Here is a 20,901-nt window from a genome sequence, read left to right as displayed (position 1 = left end):
CCCTGATGCGACCCGACGGCAAGCTGCATCTCGCCTCGTTGCCGAGGCTCGTTACTGGTGCCATGTCTGCACGGATGATGTAAAGTCTGGGATTCTGGCCCTCAGACTGTGAAACCTCAAACAACCAGGCCGTTGATCCCCAACGGTCAAAGGCCCGACGTGGTTTGTGTTCCACCGCTTAACGCGGCCAAGATCTCGTCTATCAACAGTTTACCAATGCAAGTTAGATCCCGCAATGCGAGTCAGAGCGAGATACGGCCGTACGAGGGTTAATTTGATACAGGTCATGTGTGACCTGACGAGCCAGCGAGTTTCTTCACTAGAGTGAAAGGCACAGCTCCCAAACATATGATCACTTGCTTATTCTCGACATGTCTTGGAATATGATGTACAGAATATCACTGGATATCGGCAGGAATAGGCTGGCTCATACTCAAGTGAGATCAATTCTGGAAGCCATCCTTTTTGTGTTGTTTCCTCGAAGAAACATGATGGGAGATGAAGGATGGCCTGTGACATGGCACGCGGAAACAATCACCGGCTGATGAAGCAGAGGCGGTAGCAAGGACACTTCCTACATGCAATCAAGCGACAATACAACCCCAAACTCAAGTTTCTTGTCCTAAAAGATGAAGGGGAAAACTAAATAAGCATCGGCAACAGCTGTATAAGCTCATCTCCATTGTATCTACCTCTATGTCATAAGAAGACGGAACTATACGCCTGTCCAGGATCCCGGGATCGCTTCCATCGGGAGGAAGGCAAGCAATCAGCCGGACATGTTCTGTTGGGTACCAAGAAGGCTATATACTATCATAAACAACCGGAGCACCGCGGACGACGGTCCAATCTAGCAAAACATATCCAAAAGCCGCCACCGCAATGACACAGATCCAAGCACTTGTAACCCATTGGACCTGAAAATACAGCTTGTACGCTCATGCTGTGGCAGGCTTTCAGGGGTGAACTCAAATATCTGGCATTAGAGGGTACTTTCCGCCTATAAGGGTGCAAGATATGTGCCCCTTTGCCTGTCACTGGCAAAATTCTTGTGACAGCTGCTGCCAGTTGCAGCATGCTTTGTATCTCCTATCTTTTGCGCTGTTCATGATTCACTCACTCCTACGTATGCCTTGAACTGCTTGACTACTTTTCTTCTTCTTTCTTCTCACTTCTCACTTCTCACTTCTCACTTCTTCTGCCCTTCTTTTCTTCCGCTTCACAAGTCTCGCTTTCGTGTTCTCATCACCTCGAGGAAGCATCAAGAAAATAATATCCTAGGAGTCGACAATCACTCGTTTGCCTGTATCCTTTATTCTACCATCGACTCATCCACTCGTTTAAACACTTCTGTAATAAACCCTGTTCACCGAATCGTTCTGGTGAGTTCAAAAAGCAATATCTGCGTTTGCTTGAGGATGAACAGTATTCGCTGACCCAAAGAACCAACAGCACTACAACATCTTCATCATGAGACCACCTAACATTCCTTTGTTCACCGTCCTATCGGTGCTTCTAATGCTATCTTGTCTTCTGGGGAGCGCAGCCGGGCTTGGTCCCCAGCAGCATCGGGGTGCTCGCAAAGATGTGCGCGGCAATACTTTCATCGAAGCTCGCAATCCCTTGGGTAACGCTCTCGCTGATGGTTATGGTCCACCGCCTCCCTATTATACTGGGGAACCAGTTGCTCCAACTGATTTGACTTCTCGTTAGTATTACGCTCTGACTCAAGGTCCTCCTCAAATCTAACATTGTCAGATCACACTCTCGAGGAGTCCACTGCAACAGAAACTCCGACTGGAGCTTCCCAAGCTAGTGTGACATCTAAGTCAAATGTTTCTTCTCACTATGATACTGTCTCTTCTGGCAGCTCCTCTCTCTCTGTATCCTCAGCACTCGAGACCGACACTGCCATGATAACTGTCGGTTCAAGCGCCAAGGCTGGCAGTACATCCGGCTCCGAGGCATCGTCGAGTGTTCACTTAACAGCTTCGGGCTCTTTCCTTGGGACTGAGACTTCTGGTGCTGAAACTTCCTCAATTTCACCTGGTCAAGTTTCTACTATTTCGGGTACTAATTCTTCGTTGACTGGCACTTATCCCTCTGCGGACACCTCATCACCCGGGACGGTAACTGCATTGCCTTCAGGTTCTACCTCATCTGCCACAGTCTCTGGTTTCTTTAATGAAACAAATGCAATCACTGAGAGTGTCTCACACACACAAACAATGTCGAGTGCTGAAGCTTCAGGTGATTTCACTACAACGGAGCTTACTTCTCGCTTCGAGAGTAGCGTAAGAAAGGTTGGGTCGACAACAACGACAACAAAAATGCTTAATGTTACAGTGACAGTCGCACCCAGTTCTTTAATGAGTATTTCATCAAGCCTTTCATCTCTGAATGTCCCCATGACTGCAGATGAAACCACGACAGTCACAGTCATCCCACAGCAAAACTCATCTGAACTTTCTACTGGCGGTCTTGCTACTGATACTGATTCGGCGGCGCACTCAACATTGGGCAGTCTGGCCACTGAATCAACCAAGCCTGTCGCAATCAGAAGCACTCTGACCGAGGCAGCTATTTCAGAATCGACTCAAAAGTCCACCCTGGCTTCGAGCATTCCTGTCAATGGAACTGTGAGCTTCACTACTAGTACTACTGCCTACTTCACTACAACAGTTGGAGTTCCTGTCTCATCTTCTGTTCTGTCAAGTTCATCTGGCATTTCAAGACCTACTATTGTTGCTTCTGATGACTCGTCGGGGGCTGGAACAGGAGACTCATCGGCGATCATGGCATCTATTACCGTTTCTTTTTCCACCACAGTTACCACGAGCAAGACATACACTGCACTCAACGTCACCTCTCCAGCAACAAGCTCTTCTTTCTCTTCAGTTCCGACCTTCGTGACTAGCGCGAGCGTTGGTGTTTCCGAGTCAAATGTTGCTACAGCCTCGAACCAAATGTCTTCGGAGACTCTCTTTGCATCAACAGCTCTACCCATCAATGCGACCTCCGACTCATTCACCAAGTCCTTCGTTGTGACTACTGTGTCTGAGGGCTCGGTTATTACTGTCTTCCCAGGCGGTATCATTCCAACCGAGAGCGCTTCAAGTATGATGAACAACTCTGTTTCTACACAGTATTCCACATCTGCCCCTTCGCGCTTCAATTCGTCAATGTCCATCAGACGGACTTCATTGTCTTCTCAGACAGACTCCTGGTTTGACTGGCCGACTTCGACGCTGACGACTTTGCATACTTCGGAAGCAACTTTGGAGGTTCCGTCACTTTCTTTTCCAAGCTCTTGGCTCTCGATCATTACCACGGCAATGACGCCTCCCAGTGTGTCTACAACGTCAACTCGAGGCCCAACTGATGGCTCAGCACTTGGCAACGTAACGGTGATCAAGACAACAATGACTTCTACCATCACTAGCAGTCTCGCACCAACAAGCCTATCCTCGTCTGGCAATGTCACAGTGGCCCATACCACTAGTGGGTACAACTTTTCTAAAAGTGTGGGATCCAGCAAGAGCGCATTCAGTTCTCAGTCGACCTCTCTCGACAGCTTTTCTGGTATCAGTACCGTCATCATATCTAAGCAGCCTACCAACTTCCCCTTTCCAACCAACACAAGCTTGGTTCGGCAGTCAGAAACATCTTCAATGTCACTCTCTGAATCTATCAAAACCACCGGCCCCAAAGGCAGTGATGCTACATTCTCTGTGACAACAGCTGGGTTCAATAGCACTGCTCCTTATACCAACTCGACTACCATTACGGCCAGTGAAACATATCCTTCAAGTAATGGGGATGGGTCGCCGTCTATAATTACTTCAGGGGCCTCTGCGTCGTGGAACACGACTAACAGCGCTCAGAGGTTCACCAACTCAACTATCCAGACAGCAGTTACCGCTGCCCACACTGGCTCTGATCTAGTTTCTGGAACTCAAACTTTGAGCGATACAGCTGCCGTCACTCCTCAACCGCCCGCTTCGCTAAACGTTACACTCACCACGTTCACAGATGTGAAAGCAACTATCATTATGCCGACTTTCTCGACGACATCTGAGAGCAATTCACGCCCAACAGTATCGACAAGCGCGGCCCCCTTCCCTCTTCCATCAAACGCCACATTGACGGGAACTGGCGCTTCCCTTCCACCAAGTGGTACAGGGCCTCGAATCACCATTACCGGAACCTTGGGAGACTTTTCAACCTCCAGTGTGACCATTTCACCATCGGTCGGGACAACCTATCACACTGCGAACACCACAGTGGCTGGCACCACGACTGATACTTCGACGTCTGCTTCGGGAACAAATGAGCCACTCTTCCCGGTCTCCAACTCGACGAGTTTGGGCACTATCAGTCTCTCGACAATCGTTTCATGGAGGCCAGATCCTGAGCCATGGACGAGCTGGCCAACATTGAGTCTCACGAATGAGCCAGGTATCTCCACATGGACTGTAAATAGCGAGGTTTCAGAATGGACGTCGGACACTCGAACCACCACCAAGTCTTTGACTCCTACTTCAGTAGAGCCAAGCATGTCCCACTCTTCTGCTCACAACCTCAGCAGTGCAACCTCGGGGTCAACCTCTTATACTCGTACCACAACTGTGACCCTCACAGCCACTTTGGAAGAGTCCAGCACGTCCCCGTCCACGAGTGGCAACAGGAGCAGTGCAGCCTCAGAGTCCAATTCATATACTCGTACAACAACCGTATTCCGCACTACGACTTTGGGAGGGCCAGGCGCGTCATCATCTGCCCTCAACAGCTCAAGCAGTCGTGATTCCTTGCCAACCTCATACACTCGTACTACGACATTGACTCTTACAACTACTTTGGCAGAACCCCCAACATCTCAAATATCTGGGGCTGCAGTTACAGATTCATCAGTTTCCACATGGGCTGACGTAACCTCCAAGGTCACTGACTTAACGAGCACAGAGACTATCTCATTGGCCACTGTTACATCGTCGCTCTCCGGAACACTGACAACTTTCTTGACAACTGGTAGCGCAAAGGGGATATCGACCAGCCTTGAGAGTTCCGCCTTGGCACCAATCCCAGTGGGTAACTCAACTCTATCACAGGCTTCTGGGAGAGCATCTTCGGGAATTGATACTTTGACGGGCACACACTTGTTGACTGGCTCAGCGGGAACAGCTACTCCATGTGAATCTACGTCTACTAGCTCATCGACCTGTACGGAATCAGTGTACGACGCCCCGACCCATACAGCCATTCCAGCTAGCACCGATTGCTTGACTGCAACGAATCGACCAGACTTATCGCTGTCATACGTATCGGCAGTAACAGCCACTGAAGACGTCTCATCGACCTGCAACACAACAAGCAGCACGGTGCATTGGTTGAACATGACTCACACATTTGGTGTAAAAGGTTTGTGATATTCTTGATGGGTGAAATCGCCAAGCTAATCAAGATCAGATACTGAAACGAGCACCTACCAGCCGCTTACAACCTTGCGGACAGTCACAAAAGCGCAGACTGAAGAAGGATCGGGATCGGCTGGGGACGATTATCCTACGCCCACAGACAGGTCCCCCGAGGATCCCAACTTTCCATGGGGCAATGACTCCCCAATCCATCGTCATCAGAACTCGTCTGAGCTTAGCCCTGGCGAAAATGACGGCGATGGCGATGGAGGTCTGAGCAAGAGAAGCAGCTGGCGCCTGCGGTGGGAGAATGTCAGAGACAAACTGGAAGGTCTCTGGCGTGGACAGGCTTTGAAGTCGGAAGACTAAGTAAGTCCCAGGAGGAAGAAGGCATGATTTGTATTGTGTTTGTAAAACATTTCCTGATTATGAAGGGGATTTTATTTCTTTCTACGGACATGTTGGTTTTCCTTGTATGGACTCCATTTCTATTCTCATTCAGCCCTGTTTGTTGACTTCGATTTCGGTTTCGGTATTTCGGGCAACTTGAGGGTCCGGTCAGGGATCACAGTGGTCAGACCAGGCCAGTCAGGACAGGGAGCCTTGGTGTATTGCGAGACGAGACTTGCTATGAGTTGGCTGAAAACACAGACGTTACGGGTGTGTGTACAAGACTTATATAGTTCATGGTATTAATCGTGTCGAGATTATAATACGTATCGTTTTTCTTTGACCAACTCATCTGGTACGGGCCTTTTTGATCGCGTGCTTTATAACAGATAACTTCCTAGGTGCCTATGGATGGATGTGAAGGTGAGACATGTGAGTGGATCATTGGTATTCTTGGCTGGTAGAGAGTACTACGAATCGAATATGTACGCGTATTGCCAAGAGATAGGGACAGATGTAATCACCTAAATAAAGAAGCCGGCAAATTGATTGTGATTAACACGACAAGTTTGCTGACTCAGTTCACGAAAGTGTCTCTTACTGAGGTATCTTGGGAGTGTACGTTGTAGATGTAGGTATGTGAATAATTGTGTCAGGTACCTAAGTACTAATGTATGTAGGTAGGACCTGCGATTGCCTTTTTCTGACCAACGGTGGACGGTAAGTGGGCAAGAGGCAGGAAAGTGCATGAAATAGCTGAGCCAATCACGTTGGCGCAAGAAAGAAAAAGTGAAGTTAAATTCGTCGTCATCGGCAGGAGGGGTCGTTCCTTCCGGCTCCAGATACTTAACCCAAAGCGGATCCCTTGCCACCGAGACATCCGACGCCTCAAGAGTACCTAAGGTAAAGCACGTTACCATCAGCTGCACTTGATCCTTTTCCTCTTTTAATCCTTTCTTTATTAACTATTCCACATCACTAAACAATCCCAGAAAACATCGCCATCATCCGTATCATCGCCAAACCAATCAACCAATCACATACTGACACCCGAAAACTCCATCACACCATGCTTTTCAAGCCGCTCGCCCTTGCAGCGACCGCCGCTGCTGTGCTCATCGTCCCAGAGACCTCAGACAAGGACGACAGCATCTTCCGCACTCTTCCCATCGAGGTCGACACTTTCGAGATTCCCGAGACCGCCTATGGCCAGGTCGTCGACGTCCCTTGCCTTCAGTGCCGTGGCCATAATAGCCAGCTCGAACTCAATTTCGGCATTCAAGACCGTCGCCTGGTATTAAACGGTTTCGAACTCTATCCTCACGCCGACCCTTGGAATGGAGACCTGTCGGCTGCTGTTATCAAGGCCAACGGCAAGAGCGATATGCGACGACTGGGATACGGCTTGGCTATCCGCCCTGAAGGAGTCGATAAGGATCAACATCTCGAGGTTGTCAATGTTGAAGTCAGGATCATCGAAGTCGGCGACCGTTTCGTCGATGGCGTCCCTCCTGTCACAGTAAAGCTCATCAAGGCTCCTGTTGGCGAGATCATCATCGGAAGCATCGAGGTCAAGGGCGATGGCGAGAAGGCACCAGAGGACTGTGATATGTGGTGCCGCGCCAAGGGTATGGTCCACGATACCTGGAAGGATGTCAAGGGCAAGTTCAAGGGCAAGGGCTGCCACGGAATGAAGGGTAAGGGTAAGGGACATGGTCACGGTCGTAAGCCCCATCACGGTCATGGTAAGGGCGAGAACAAGCCTACCGACAACTTCAAGCACGGTCCTCTCGTCAACAAGGCCCCCGAGCAGTCGTGGAGTGATGTTTTCACACACGTCACGGCATATATTATCATCCCTGTCCTTATGGGTGTTGCTGCCGGTGTCGGAGTTGCATTGTAAGTTCATATCCTGCTATTCCTCAATTTGTATACTAACATATTCAGTTTCACCATGTTCCTTTGCGCCATGGTCCTCCGCGTGATCCGTATGTTCAAGGGCGAATCCGCCGAGTCCGAGTCAGAGCTTGCCCCTGGTGCTGCTCACAAGGCTACCATCGCTGAGATGCTTGTTGAAGACGAGAAGTCCGGTCTTATGGTCGATGAGGAGGCTCTTCCCCAGTACGAGCCACGCAACTAGAAGTCGATTTCTGAGACTCTGTACTTGCCCGCATTTTAGCCGTGGTTGATAGAAAAGGGGAACACACACTACCAACACAGCCTTCTACGGCAGGTGTGTTATTGATACCAAAGATTGTATGTTTTTTAAAGGATTCGGGCTCGGGATAGGCGTTATGAGTATGGTGGATGGGATTATGTCTTATGAACTGGATGGCTACGTACGCGTCAGACTCGGCCGTCGTGGCTTTATTTGGTAACGATTTGAAATTGTTACTGTCCCTTCTTTAGAGATTCAGCGGTGTCTTATCAGTTATGGACGGTCTAGGCACTCACTGTTGGCTAAACTTGAACTATATCGAAAAATTACCTTACATTCATACACTCGTCTCAGATTTACTCTGTAGGAACTTGATGTATTCGGTATATGCGACCAAGATCGCCAATTACACACAAGATACTGCGTAGTACGGAGTAATGCTACCCAGAGTCTACATCCCCCACAGGCTGTGGACCCTGAATGGGCACTATCCGCTCACACTCTAAGTTAGCTTCCACTTTGGGGGAGCATCCGCGATCCAAAGTCATCAAGTGTGGATAGAAAGATCATGTTGTATGCGGGGTTTCGACTCGCTCTATTCTAGCCCGACCCCCGAGTTTAGCTACTTATATAACTAACTACTTGTTCCCGTGGTTGCTACACTACTTCGGTCCTGTTTTGTCTCAATTTACTACTGTCACTCTCACTGTCACTCTCACAGTACAGTCCGCCGCTTATAAACACAACATGTCACAAACAGCTCGCCGATTCGCTCAAATCGTCAAACTGAGGCCTCAGCACCTCGCTGAGTACAAGGAGGTTCACGCCAGAGTCTGGCCCGACGTCCTCAAGCAGATCCAAGAGTGCAATATTCGAGACTGTATGGCCTATCCTGAGGTGTATCTACAGGGCAATTGTAATAGAGACTGATCGCTTGTATAGACAGCATTTTCTACGATGACCAGAGCCACATTCTCTTCGCCTCGTTCAAATACATCGGCTCAGATTACAGTGGCGACATGGAAAAGATGGCAAAGAACCCCCGTGTGAGGGAATGGTGGAAGATGACAGACGCTTGGCAGGAGAGTCTCGTGCCTGGTGCAGTGAGCTCTGAGGCTGGCGAGCCTTCTTGGTGGAAGCCAGTTGAGGAGGTCTTTTATCAACCTTAAGGTAAATAGAAATAGAATGCAACATAAAATTCAGGAGTGGTACAAAGAAAAGTCACAGACAGACACTCCGGACTCATAAAGAGCTTATGATTCAAATCTCTTTACGATTCATGGCATCGAGTATCAAGTCCCGAGGCGTCTATCTTTTGGTACAACCCCCTTGCTAATCTCGCTCACGAGTGTTACATACTGTAAAAGGGGGGGTAGTAGAATAGAATAGGATAAGATGAAAAGGGCGCCTCCGAGATGCCTATGCAAAATTCTTCCTCCTTTGTTTCTTTTCTTTTCTTTTCCCGTCTTCTTCTTCATCAGTCCCGTTACTTTATCCCACGCTCATTACCATCCATGGCCCGGCCCTGGCGAAGCTGAACTGAAGCAAATAACGAAACGAACGCACTAGACCGACGCCATCATTGCGAAATGCATATTTACCTATGTTCATGCCTTATATACAGTGTCTACTCTTGACTCCTGGATCACCTGAACCTCGCTACTCTGCTTCGCCTTGGACCATGGACTGCTCTATGTCGAAGAGACGGGTGGGTGAGAGCAGCCATTGGAGATAGCACATGGCGCTTCACGTTTCCCCCTATTGTCTTGGATCCGATACTGATCTTGTACCTCAACAAGTCAACCGATTCCTTGTCTCCAATACTGACATTGCCTGCTTCTTTTACCAAAACACCTGCTTCTTTACGAGCCTTGGCAAAGAATTGTGCAAGGCTAGATTGGGCGTCTTCGGCACTGTCCACGTCCTCCTCCTGCAACACATAGAGGACGGCAATACGCGCAAAGTCGAGGACCTCGTTTGTGATCTTGAACTTGGTCATCGGGTCCTGTGTCTGCGATGGGTCTGCTGCCGCTGAGGTCTGTGCAACATTGCCAGCGTCACTTGTTGAGGTTGGCGCGTTTTCGGGGCTTCCCTCGTCAACCACCAGCGTAGTAGGCGCGGCGGTTTCGGAGGACACGACGACGGCAGGGGCAGTTTCGGGTACACGGGCAACTAGAGTCGGTGCAGCGACCTCTCGCTTGAACTGGAGAGCCAGGCTGTCGAGCAAAGTCCTTTTGCGTGCTGCAGCGCCATCAAAAGTAACCAGGGAGTTCTGGGCAATACAGGACAGCTCTGCAGCATTGATCTTCGCCATGATGGCAGTGCCGGATAGAGGGATAGAAAAGTTTTTCTGGCTGTTCTCGATAAGGCGTGGGATACTTTTGCCGAGCGTCACGTTGTTCAGGTCGTTGCCCAAGTCCGTAGTCGTGCAACCATCGGAGCCACCTGCGCTGCAGTCGGAGCCTGTAAAACCATTTGTGCAAATGCATGAACATGTACCCTGCGACATGATATTTGTTCCACCATTCTGGCACTTTAATGATTCTTGGCATTGAGCAAGGGCAGACTTTGGCTTTTCATCATTGCCCAAGTTCTTAAAGACAAAAAATTCCAATGGGACAAGGACAGCGGCCAGAATTATGCCAACAAGCAAAAGTAGTAAGAGGACAAACGCCCACACAGGCAGACCGCAGCAGCGCCGACGTCGCTTGCCCTGGCCTTCATCCGAAGGCGTCATCTCGCGAAGGCCAGATCGTGAAGGAACATCACCCTGACGTGTCGGTGCTAAGGGCCAAGATGTCGTCCGAAACCAGGATCCACGGTTCTGTCGCTCTGGTTGTTGTGCGGGAGGAGGGAATGCTGCCAGCATATCCGATAGCCCTAGGACAGGTAAGTTCATCAAAACACCATATCCTAAAGCAGATCTTCTTACCTGAGTTTTCTTTGTCACCCCCTCGAGTCTGCCCCTTGTCGTCAAAGAAGTCATTCAAGTTGTCGAATCGGCTCGCTGGTCTTTTGCCAGAATCAATCATGGTAGCAAGGCGAGTTGCACGTCGGATCAAATCAGGCAAGCTGGTGATACTGCCTCTCTCCTCAGCCCTTCGCACTGCCTCAATGTCCAGCTTTGGGGGTCGTCGAATAGCCGAAAGTCGACTGTAAGGCTGAGGGGAAGGTGTTGGCGCTGGAGCTTGTACTTCTGATAAGTTGGTGGCGCTGGCAGCAGCATATGCACCCAGGATAGCGTCGGGGCTAAGGCTGTCATGAGGGTTTTGCGAAGGTGCCGACGTCTTCGCCAGAGGAAGGGTGTTAGAAGAGCTTGTTGAAGCATCAATATAGCCGGTTCCCGAGTCGAAAGGCTGAACCGGCGATGGTGCAGGGCGGTGATTGGGCTCCATAATGAATGATTTGGTAGTAACAATTGAGGGCTTTCCTCTCTTGCCGATGCTTGCACTGCGGACCAGCTTGCTCTCATCATGAAACTCGTCATAGGCGGAATCCTGGCTCTTGTTGTCTGTCTCATCGTAATACGAGGGACTGACTGCCCGAGAACCTGCTGGCCAGCTTTCAGGCATAGCCGCGCTTGAGGCGTAAGAACCGTGTGATCTCGAATTGAGACTCTCTTCGGGAATCGGCGAGACAAAAGAAGCGTGTGAGTAGAAGGATGATGCGCCCCTGCGAGATGACGGGGGAGGTCCTAGATTAGCGCTCGCTCTGGGGGGGCCCAGATTGACACTTCTTCTATTAGAATCTGCAGATGTCGATTGATTAGGCTCAGGGAAGTCAGGGAGCGATCCAAGACTAGAGGTTGTCATTCGGGAGGATGGAGAAGGCGGAACGGAAGAGTGATAGTCGTCAGACTCGGGTGTGAGAAACACTGGGGTTGGTTCTTGGAGTCGAGACTGATCCAGCAAAGAAGGAACTTGGCTGGGTCGGGGTGGTCGTTGAGGGGCCTGAGTCGGTCGTCCGGGTGGTGGTCGATATGGTTCGGGGTCGGGCGAATTCATAGCGGCCATCGGGGGGCCGGGTAGAGGCCATTGTGGAACTTGCTGTGGTCGAGATATGGCAACACCAGGATTTCCACTTCTATAATCAATGGCAGGCGCAGCCTTGGGTTTCGGAAGCCTTGATTGCGAGGAGGGGTGTCCTCCCATGGGACGACGAGGAGGAGCCCTCAGTTCGCCAGGCGGGCTGTCATCCATGTTGTCTGAGTACAGAGGCTGCTGTCGCGGATATCCACCTTGCGCCATCTCGCGTGCTCTCCTTACAGATCCAGATGCGGGTGCTGAGTCCATCCCTCTTCCATCATACATCTGACTCATTTGGTTCCTTTATGCCAAGTCGAGAGTTCATCCAAACCAACAGCGTAACACGGTTAGGAATCCAGGAGCGAGCCCCTATATGCAGTTCAACTGTATGTAGGAAGCCGCGAAGTTGCGAAGAACCGAAGTGATGAAATAATGCGAGTATCCGATGACCTGCAGCGCTTGAATCGACCTTGCGGGGAATCACTGGCACACCGTTCGTATATGGACAAAGCAGTCTGGGTACGAATTGTTTGGGGTGCTGCAACATAAAAAGCTGACCTCTCTTGGACTCGATCGGGTCGTACAGCCACAGGCTACGTCGAGTTTACGAGAAATGTGATAAGCGAAGTAAAAATAGTCAGGATGAAGATTGAATAGAAGAGAAACGTGAGAGAAAATAAGACGGATCGACCCAAAAATGAGAGATTGTTGCACGGTAATCCAGACCTCGCAGGCGCTGCAAGCAATGCAAATGAAAAATAGTCTGAAGAGAAGTGTTAGTATTACAAGGGGATATGGGTGGAGGAAGATGCGAAAGATTGAAGTGAAACAATCAAGATGACGTCCAGGCCATCTCAAGATTTTGTAACAACGAAAGGGAAAACATACCGAAGAAGCGAAAGAAGGTCACGACCTCATGAGATCGTTTGGGCGCGAACAAATCGAGTCAACGTCACAGGGGCTCGCAATCAACGACTAAAATGATGGAAGGGATCGGTTCCGTAGTAGAGCAGCACAGCAGATGGGGACGAAAATTCGAGTCGGAATCGAGAACCAGTGGGCGAAGGCCAAAGTCGATGCCGACGTCGTGAGACGAGGCGGCGTGTCACCGAGGAGATGGCTCTGGACGAATCGCGTTTCAAAGCTGCGTCTCGATGGTTTGAGGATGCTCCGGGTGATGAGACGATAATGGTTGTGAGTGGTGAAAGGAGATCCTATAGAAGAATAGAAGCTCAGGCCAGATCGATGAGGCACCAATTGTTTGTTGAGGAGGAAGGCGTGGTGAGGCGTTTGATTTCCCAGCTCTTGCTCTTGTTTCTTTTCTTGAACCTGATTATCTTATCTCTCTGTGGTCCCTTAGGTATTTAATTGTCAAAATTAAGGTATCAAGCAACAAGAAGAGTAAGAAGAATAAAGTTGGTCTGATTATCTTCTAGACAGACCCGTTAAAAAAACACAATAGTAAAGGAGAAGAGGTGAAGAAGAAGAAGAAAAAAAAGGTGCACAAGAGAGGCACAGTTGGAGAAGAATCGAAAGCAGTAACGAATGAATGTAACGAGGCGCAGACTACGACAGCTTGGGTCGAAGCAGGCTTGTAGGTACCGGTACAGTACAATAGGTAGGCACAAAGTGTGCGGGCGAGGATGGAGAGGAGGAACAAAAGCGAGGCGAAGCGAGGGGAGAAGAGAGGAAATGGAACTGAGAGGACGACCCAAGCCCCGGGTACATTAGTAGACTGGTGAGGCTTTCGGGGGACCCTTGAAGTTGAGCAAGCACCCAAACCTCACTCACTTGCGAAACAGGGCTATTCCGGGAGCACGGGAGAGGCACAGAGACAACGCAAACACTCACTCGATTGATCCAGTTATTACGGGTGAACAAGCCCCATCACGATAGCATCTTGCTGCAGGATCGCCATTATTCCAACATGGGACCACCCTGCTCTCCTTCACAAACGCCATTCAAGAATCAGATTCACTCACACGGAGCGCAACATGAACAGCAGACATCAGAGAATCAGAGATGAAGGGGCAGCGGTCATGACCTCTCAAAGGGGCGCATCTGGCCGTTGGGTTGGCCGTTTTTCCCCATAAATGCACGGGAGACAAGCCACTGTTCTCCCACTGGCTGCTCGTCCGTCTGAAGTGTGAGTCCCACCAATCATGCTAGAGCCTCGTCTGTCGAAAACCCCTAGAAGCCAAGCCCAGCCAGCTGCTAACCCAAGGTAAGTTAGGGGAGGGGATCCTTTGCAACGGCCTAGCTTCTCAAGTTTAGCAGAAACACTAGCGTGCTCTGTTCCTGCAGCTCGGGCCCTAGTCACAGCGTGCAAGCCACCTTTTTGACTTTTTGAGCTGCCGTCTCTCCTACATACAGTCAGTCTGTATCTGGTCTGTGAGTGCCATTTTCTCAACACCAAGACCAACATAAGACGAGATCCATCTTTTGTCAGATAATTTCCAGGGTTCACGCTCCTCTTCTGGGGGCCGTTGAATGTCTCAGAATGTGTCCCATACTCTTATCAATCTTTATTTTCTTTTGTTCTGTCGAGAGCAATTTAATGTGACTCCATCAGTTCGGAAGTAATCTTATTTGTTTCCTCCGCCTTTGACAGGCCGAGCTTTGTGCGCTCAGCCTTGCACCGAGAAGCTGAACAAATATTCACGATGATTTGATTAATGTCAATTGACACAACCGAAATAAACAGCCCACGTCACGCTACAGATGAAGCTAACTCGCGTGGGCTCGATTAGATGGACTTCCCCATTAGGTAGTGTACGGTAAGGCTTCTGCCTCGGACATTAGACGATCACATTGAGTAGCGTCCGTCGTTTGATGCTTAATGAGATTCAATTTGTTTGATGCACTAGCCACGGTCATGCGCGATTTCATACCAATTGAGTTCATGGCCTTTAATTTCTTCATACATATCACCAACAGTGACCAGTCCGTCCGCCAACTTGAGCCTGAACAACATGACATTTTGCGAGTTTAGCCTGCGCTTCTTAACTCTGATACAGAACTCGCTCGGAACCGTCGGAGCATCTAACAGAGTTACTACTAGCATATGCGACGCTCCAACTGTTATCGTGTCCGCATCTTACGATAACTCACAAGGGGCCCTGGAGGTTGACTTGTGTCGGCTGCATTTGAGTCGAGGTGCTGTTTCACCTTTCAAGATCTAGCTTCGATCGATTCCGTGCCCGGGCATAAAGGACAGCATTTCCCGCTGTGCGACAGTTGCTCCGTTTGGTCAACAAGATGACATTTCTTAAACATAAGTAATTACTGTCTGTTTCGACACGACGCTTCACCTGATCAAAAGCAAACAGCTGGCAGTACAAACGTACATAATTGATCGATGTCTGGGCGTTGGGCCCAGACAAATCATATTCATACCTGTAAGTTATCACTTTAGCTGGGTTCCATCGTCCTTCCTTGGCGTGTTTCATGTTTATCTGTGGAGGGGCCCTTGAACGTCATCAGTTGCCAGGGTGGGATGGATCTTTGTCAATGTCGATCATTCATTGATTTTCCATAGCCCGCCTGCCCGCTTATTCCAGGCATCTCTAGGGTAAGCTAATCTAATCACCGTCATGAAGCAAAACCTATTTGTTAATACCTAGGTACCTAGATAACGGCGAAATCTTAGCTTATTCAGTATATGGATTATACGGTCTCTTATTATATTATATCTAGAGACCTCTTACGACTCAATTTCAGTTATTTATAGTCGCGATATTCACTCTTAGTATAGCCCATCATTAAGACTTACCAAAAGCGATTGGATCCACACAAGTTAACGCTGAATAAAGGCGTGGACGGCATAGAAGAATATCCCAACACCGGGCACATATACATTCCAATGTCCAACGGTTGTGCATGTGTTGGCTAGCGGGTATAAGTTCCTTTCAGGGATGGGGCCTACACTCACCTGTACGAGCTTGGAAGATCCATCTGTATAATTTACGTGTACAGAGAGTATGTCGCGTAAGCTTACGAGTAAAGTCTTGAGCACTGTAACAGGGATGCGCCGGACAAGACATGCTGAGCTATTAACTTGTTCACAAAGCACTACGCAATGCCCAACCTTTCCCAACTCTTTGTCAACTCACATGCCAACATAAACTTCAGTAGGTATCTCTAATAAATTAACGTATTTTACTGCATACAAGTCATTACATTCGGAAGACGCCAAATTTGGTATCACCAGCCTTGACCTCGTTTCTACCTCCCATAGCAGCCTGTAGACCCAGACCCAGGTATCGTCTTGTATGTTGAGGAGGGATAATACCATCGTCCTACAAGAATGTTAGCATCGATTCCTTCACAAAGAATTATGAGAATGTGACTTACCCATAATCGAGCAGAGGAGAATGTGGCATCGCTCTCCTTCTCAATACGCTCCTTTAGCCCACCGTCGACAGTCTTGCCGACAGTCTCCATCACAGCAGCCAATTGCTCGCTACCCATGACACCAACCTTGGCGTTGGGCCACATCCACAAGAATCGTGGGCTGTAAGCTCGTCCGCACATTCCGTAGTTTCCGGCGCCGTAGCTGCCACCAACGACGACGGTGAATTTGGGTACATCAGCACATGCAACAGCTGTGACTAGCTTGGCACCGTGCTTCGCGATACCGTCACGCTCGGACTGTGATCCTACCATGAATCCGGAAATGTTCTGTAGGAATACCAATGGGATGCCGCGCTGAGAGCAGAGCTCAATGAAGTGAGCGCCCTTGACAGCGGACGAGGCAAAGAGGATACCGTCATTGGCTACGATGCCAACCTTGTGGCCGTAGATCTCGGCGAAGCCAGTCACGAGAGTAGTACCGAAGTCGCGCTTGAACTCGGAGAACTCAGAGCCATCCACAACACGAGCAATGACCTCGCGAATAGGTAGAGGCTTTCGCAAATTGGTGGTAGCAATGCCAAGAAGCTCCTCGGGATCGTGGAGAGGTTCTGAAAAGGTAGGCTTGGGGGCTTGAGTCTCTGGTGACTTCTTGGGCCAGTTGAGGTTGCTAATGCAGCGACGAGCCAACACGACAGCATGGGCGTCGTCCACAGCCAGGTAATCTGTAACACCAGACACAGAAGAGTGCATCTTGCCACCTCCCAAGTCTTCGTGGCTGACAACCTCTCCTGTCGCAGCCTTGACAAGGGGAGGACCGGCGAGGAAGATGTGGCCCTGCTCTTGGACGATAATGCTCTCGTCGCTCATTGCTGGCACGTAGGCGCCACCTGCTGTGCAAGGACCCATGACCACAGCGATCTGGGGAATGCCCTCCGAGCTCATGCGGGCTTGGTTATAGAAGATGCGACCAAAGTGGTTCTGATCGGGGAAAACGTCGGCTTGGTGGGGGAGATTGGCACCACCGCTGTCGACAAGGTAGATGCATCTGGACGCTGTCAATTCACGTATCATTTTGTGTGAGAATGCTTGGTTACATACGGTAATTTGTTTTCTCTTGCGACAGCCTGCGCTCGCAAATGCTTCTTGACTGTAATCGGATAGTATGTGCCGCCCTTGACTGTGCTGTCATTGGCGACGATCACGCATGTCACTCCCTCGACAACACCCACACCAGTGATGATACCGCCTGCAGGCACCTCAGCCTCCGGATAAAGCTCATGACCAGCCATGGGCGAGAGCTCCATGAATGTAGTTCCAGGATCAATCAGAGCTGTAACTCGATCTCTGGGGAGCATCTTCTTGCGTGCGATGTGCTTCTGCCTGGCCTTCTCAGGTCCTCCCTGCTGGATCTTACGGGCGAGCTCCTGCATGCGGCTCATGACCTCGCTCATCTGCTTCTCGTTCTCCTTGAACTCGTCTGACGACGGATCAACGTTTGTCTGAATCCGTGAGATGGCATTGGCCTGATGTGGAGGAGTGAGATTTGCGACAGTTCGTTTCTGTGAAGATATCTGCGTGCGCCGACTGAACTGGCGACCGAGCAGTATCGCCTGGCGCGATGAACGTAATAGCGTCATATCTGATCTCAAGTTTCTCTCTTGTTTGGTGATTCTGAGATACTCAATTCGCTTTGGGAAAACGTCTGCGACGAGAATAAGAGGCTCTTTCAATGGAGAAGGACGGAGAATAAGGAAGCTCTTCTTAATTCTCCTAAAGAATGAACAATCTCTAAAGCCGAAGCGCGGGCTACGCCTAAGGCCGAGGCTTGTGACGTCGAAAACCTGGGGTAAGCGTGCCAGCCGTGACGAGCCGTGACGAGCCGGGTCCATCAAAGACGGCTATCGAAGCCCGTGTTTTCCGGCCGCTTCTCACTCACCTCGGTCGTGTCATTTTCAAATCCATCTAAGAAAACAAGAGGAAAAAGAAAAAAGAAGTGATATATTCTCAATATCTCATTGCTCTTATCATTCATTCACTTCATTCATCTCAGTCTCGTACACCTTCACAATGGCAACAAGTGTACGAACATTCAGATCTCTGGCACGACCTGCCGTGGCACGTCGGTTCCGTCCAGCTGTCACTCTCCCTGCCATTCAGTCTCGCTTGCACTCTTCTAAACACCCCAAAGGCTTCGAAGCCCCTTCAAATGAGGAGCTCGATGAGTTGAGGGAGCGTGTGCAGGAATTCACACGCCGTGAGATCACAGAAGAGGTCGCTGCAAAGACTGACAAGACAAATGCCTTCCCAGCAGAGATGTGGCAGAAACTTGGTGAAGCTGGCTTCCTAGGCATCACAGCTGACGAGGACGTCGGTGGCCTCGCTATGGGTTACCAGGCGCACATCATTGTTATGGAGGAGCTATCGCGAGCCTCCGGTTCTATCGGCCTCAGTTACGCGGCACATTCACAACTCTGCGTCAACCAGTTGCAACTCAATGGATCTCCAGAGCAGAAACAAAAGTACCTCCCTGGCCTCATTGCTGGCACAAGTGTCGGCGCGCTGGCCATGTCTGAGTCTGGTGCTGGCAGTGACGTCGTCAGCATGCGAACAACAGCAAAGGCCGTTGACGGTGGCTACGTGCTGAACGGATCCAAGATGTGGATCACCAACGGCCCTGACGCTGATGTTATTGTGGTTTACGCCAAGACAGAGCCCGAAAAGGCCTCCAAGGGTATCACGGCTTTCATCGTGGACACCAAGAGCGAGGGCTTCAGCTGTGCTCGCAAACTCGACAAGATGGGAATGCGCGGCAGTAACACCGGCGAACTCATGTTTGACGGTGTCTTTGTACCTGCAGAGAACATCCTTGGCAAGGTCAACGGAGGTGTGCGAGTCCTGATGGAAGGTCTCGATCTGGAGCGCTTGGTGTTGAGCGCTGGACCTCTGGGCATCATGCAGGCTTCACTGGATGTTGCCCTGCCCTTCACACACCAGCGCAAGCAGTTTGGTCAGCCTATCGCTCACAACCAGTTGCTCCAGGGCAAGCTGGCCGATATGTACACGAAGCTCCAGGCTTCTCGTGCCTATACCTACACAACCGCCAAGGCGGTCGACGAGAACGGTCTGATCCGCACACAGGACTGCGCGGGAGCTATCCTGTATGCAGCTGAGCGGGCGACGGAGTGCACACTCGACTGTATTCAGCTTCTTGGTGGAATGGGTTATGTTGAGGAAATGCCCGCATCACGATTGCTTCGAGAGTAAGTTGAAAACCATTGTTGTCTCTTCGGTACCACTTTTGAAGAGATTGAGGGCCCTGGGCACATAACTGTTTCCTGAACTGTTCACTAACCATATATTCAGTGCCAAGTTGTATGAGATTGGAGCCGGTACTTCTGAGATTCGAAGAATGGTCATTGGCAGGGCTTTCAATAAGGAGTATGCACAGGTTTGAAGAGGGAGTACAACAATATAGCATTATACGTGGGTTCATCTACGAAAACACACGCCAGGATCAATGCATGAGCCATGGAATGATAGAAAAAGGCACCGAGCCAGCAGATTCGCTCAACGGGTGTAGCTATCGACATCGTTGATTCTTGCAGGGCCAGTTCTGAAACGAGGGCGATCCGATCTTGATTATGCATGCTATGATGCAAGAGTTGCGTATCATGATATTGGCCGGAATGAAAATAACCAACAGAACACACACTAAATAAGAAACTAGAAGATAAAAAAAAACCCCAGAAAATCCATGAAATTATCAAGCCTGACAAAAGTTTGTGAATCTCAGGATGCACCAAGCGACAAACCCCCACGCAACGTAGGAGTACGTAGTTCATGGAGGCTCAACTAATAAATCCCCGACCTTGGACAGGCATGTCTTGGTTGTCATTGGATAATTCAGACTCTCTCGCTTGCTGACAGAGATTATAGCAAGTTACGGAAGCATTGATCATGAACTCAGTGGTCGAGCACTGAGTTATAAAGATCGTGATATTTTGTCTGATACTTGGTGTTGAGTTGCTGGCGGTCACCCCCACCAAGATGACATTTCCTATCAGGCTCTTGTCACATCTTGCAGCAATGACAAGTTTCCATTTGTTTCCAATGCTCCAATAAAACCGCCCGGCGCAGAGCTCGAATAACACGCCCTGGTTGATTTTGCTTTTGATAACCTGGCCTGGTCGATTTGCCGAGGGCCTCGTGACACGATGATCCGATCCAAACAGGTCAGCCAATTTCTATTGTTCTCTACTTGCTAGTTCCCTCTTCCCTCTCCTGAGTGAGATGAGACATGAGACATTCCGATCGATCAGAGTGTGACTGCTGTTTATTATCATGTTTGTATGTACTTCTGACTTTGGCATGCCGAACGGTGAAGGGGTGCCAACACACCTCACCTGCACACCGAGCACAATCGACCCGCCACCGACAGGTTGAAGTGGTGGGCCTGACCATTCTTGGCTTCGTGCCGTGTGCATCTTTCTTTGCTTTTCTTTGCTTTTCTTCTTCTCGAGCCACTCTACCACCGAGATCATAGGCTATTGCAGCTTGCATG

The 20,901-nt window shown here is 49.8% G+C and overlaps 6 protein-coding genes across 6 annotated transcripts; 4 read left to right on the top strand and 2 right to left on the bottom strand.

The window, feature by feature from the left end:
• Positions 1–1,470: 1,470 nt before the first annotated feature.
• Positions 1,471–5,783, top strand: FTJAE_2802 (extracellular alpha-1 4-glucan glucosidase; the record flags this gene model as incomplete). Its single annotated transcript, XM_037349034.1, has 3 exons — positions 1,471–1,708; positions 1,759–5,418; positions 5,467–5,783. 3 exons carry the CDS (start codon positions 1,471–1,473, stop codon positions 5,781–5,783), a joined length of 4,215 nt encoding a protein of 1,404 aa, XP_037210081.1.
• A 1,090-nt stretch (positions 5,784–6,873) lies between these two features.
• On the top strand, positions 6,874–7,944 carry FTJAE_2801 (uncharacterized protein; the record flags this gene model as incomplete). The annotated part of the gene is made up of 2 exons (XM_037349033.1): positions 6,874–7,703; positions 7,752–7,944. The coding sequence occupies 2 exons, from the start codon at positions 6,874–6,876 to the stop codon at positions 7,942–7,944; spliced, it is 1,023 nt and encodes a 340-aa protein (XP_037210080.1).
• A 765-nt stretch (positions 7,945–8,709) lies between these two features.
• On the top strand, positions 8,710–9,131 carry FTJAE_2800 (DUF718 domain protein; the record flags this gene model as incomplete). The annotated part of the gene is made up of 2 exons (XM_037349032.1): positions 8,710–8,842; positions 8,905–9,131. The coding sequence occupies 2 exons, from the start codon at positions 8,710–8,712 to the stop codon at positions 9,129–9,131; spliced, it is 360 nt and encodes a 119-aa protein (XP_037210079.1).
• Positions 9,132–9,607: 476 nt separating this feature from the next.
• On the bottom strand, positions 9,608–12,254 carry FTJAE_2799 (uncharacterized protein; the record flags this gene model as incomplete). Its single annotated transcript, XM_037349029.1, has 3 exons — positions 9,608–10,425; positions 10,486–10,842; positions 10,895–12,254. The coding sequence occupies 3 exons, from the start codon at positions 12,252–12,254 to the stop codon at positions 9,608–9,610; spliced, it is 2,535 nt and encodes an 844-aa protein (XP_037210078.1).
• A 3,908-nt stretch (positions 12,255–16,162) lies between these two features.
• On the bottom strand, positions 16,163–18,290 carry FTJAE_2798 (propionyl carboxylase beta chain; the record flags this gene model as incomplete). The annotated part of the gene is made up of 4 exons (XM_037349028.1): positions 16,163–16,285; positions 16,341–17,385; positions 17,439–18,110; positions 18,277–18,290. 4 exons carry the CDS (start codon positions 18,288–18,290, stop codon positions 16,163–16,165), a joined length of 1,854 nt encoding a protein of 617 aa, XP_037210077.1.
• Positions 18,291–18,407: 117 nt separating this feature from the next.
• On the top strand, positions 18,408–19,794 carry FTJAE_2797 (isovaleryl dehydrogenase; the record flags this gene model as incomplete). The annotated part of the gene is made up of 2 exons (XM_037349027.1): positions 18,408–19,600; positions 19,704–19,794. 2 exons carry the CDS (start codon positions 18,408–18,410, stop codon positions 19,792–19,794), a joined length of 1,284 nt encoding a protein of 427 aa, XP_037210076.1.
• Between the last annotated feature and the right edge of the window lie 1,107 nt (positions 19,795–20,901).

The sequence above is a fragment of the Fusarium tjaetaba genome, assembly GCF_013396195.1.
Source record: "Fusarium tjaetaba strain NRRL 66243 chromosome Unknown NRRL66243_c0000058, whole genome shotgun sequence".
NCBI lineage: Eukaryota > Fungi > Ascomycota > Sordariomycetes > Hypocreales > Nectriaceae > Fusarium > Fusarium tjaetaba.
This window is presented reverse-complemented; position numbering and strand designations above follow the sequence as displayed.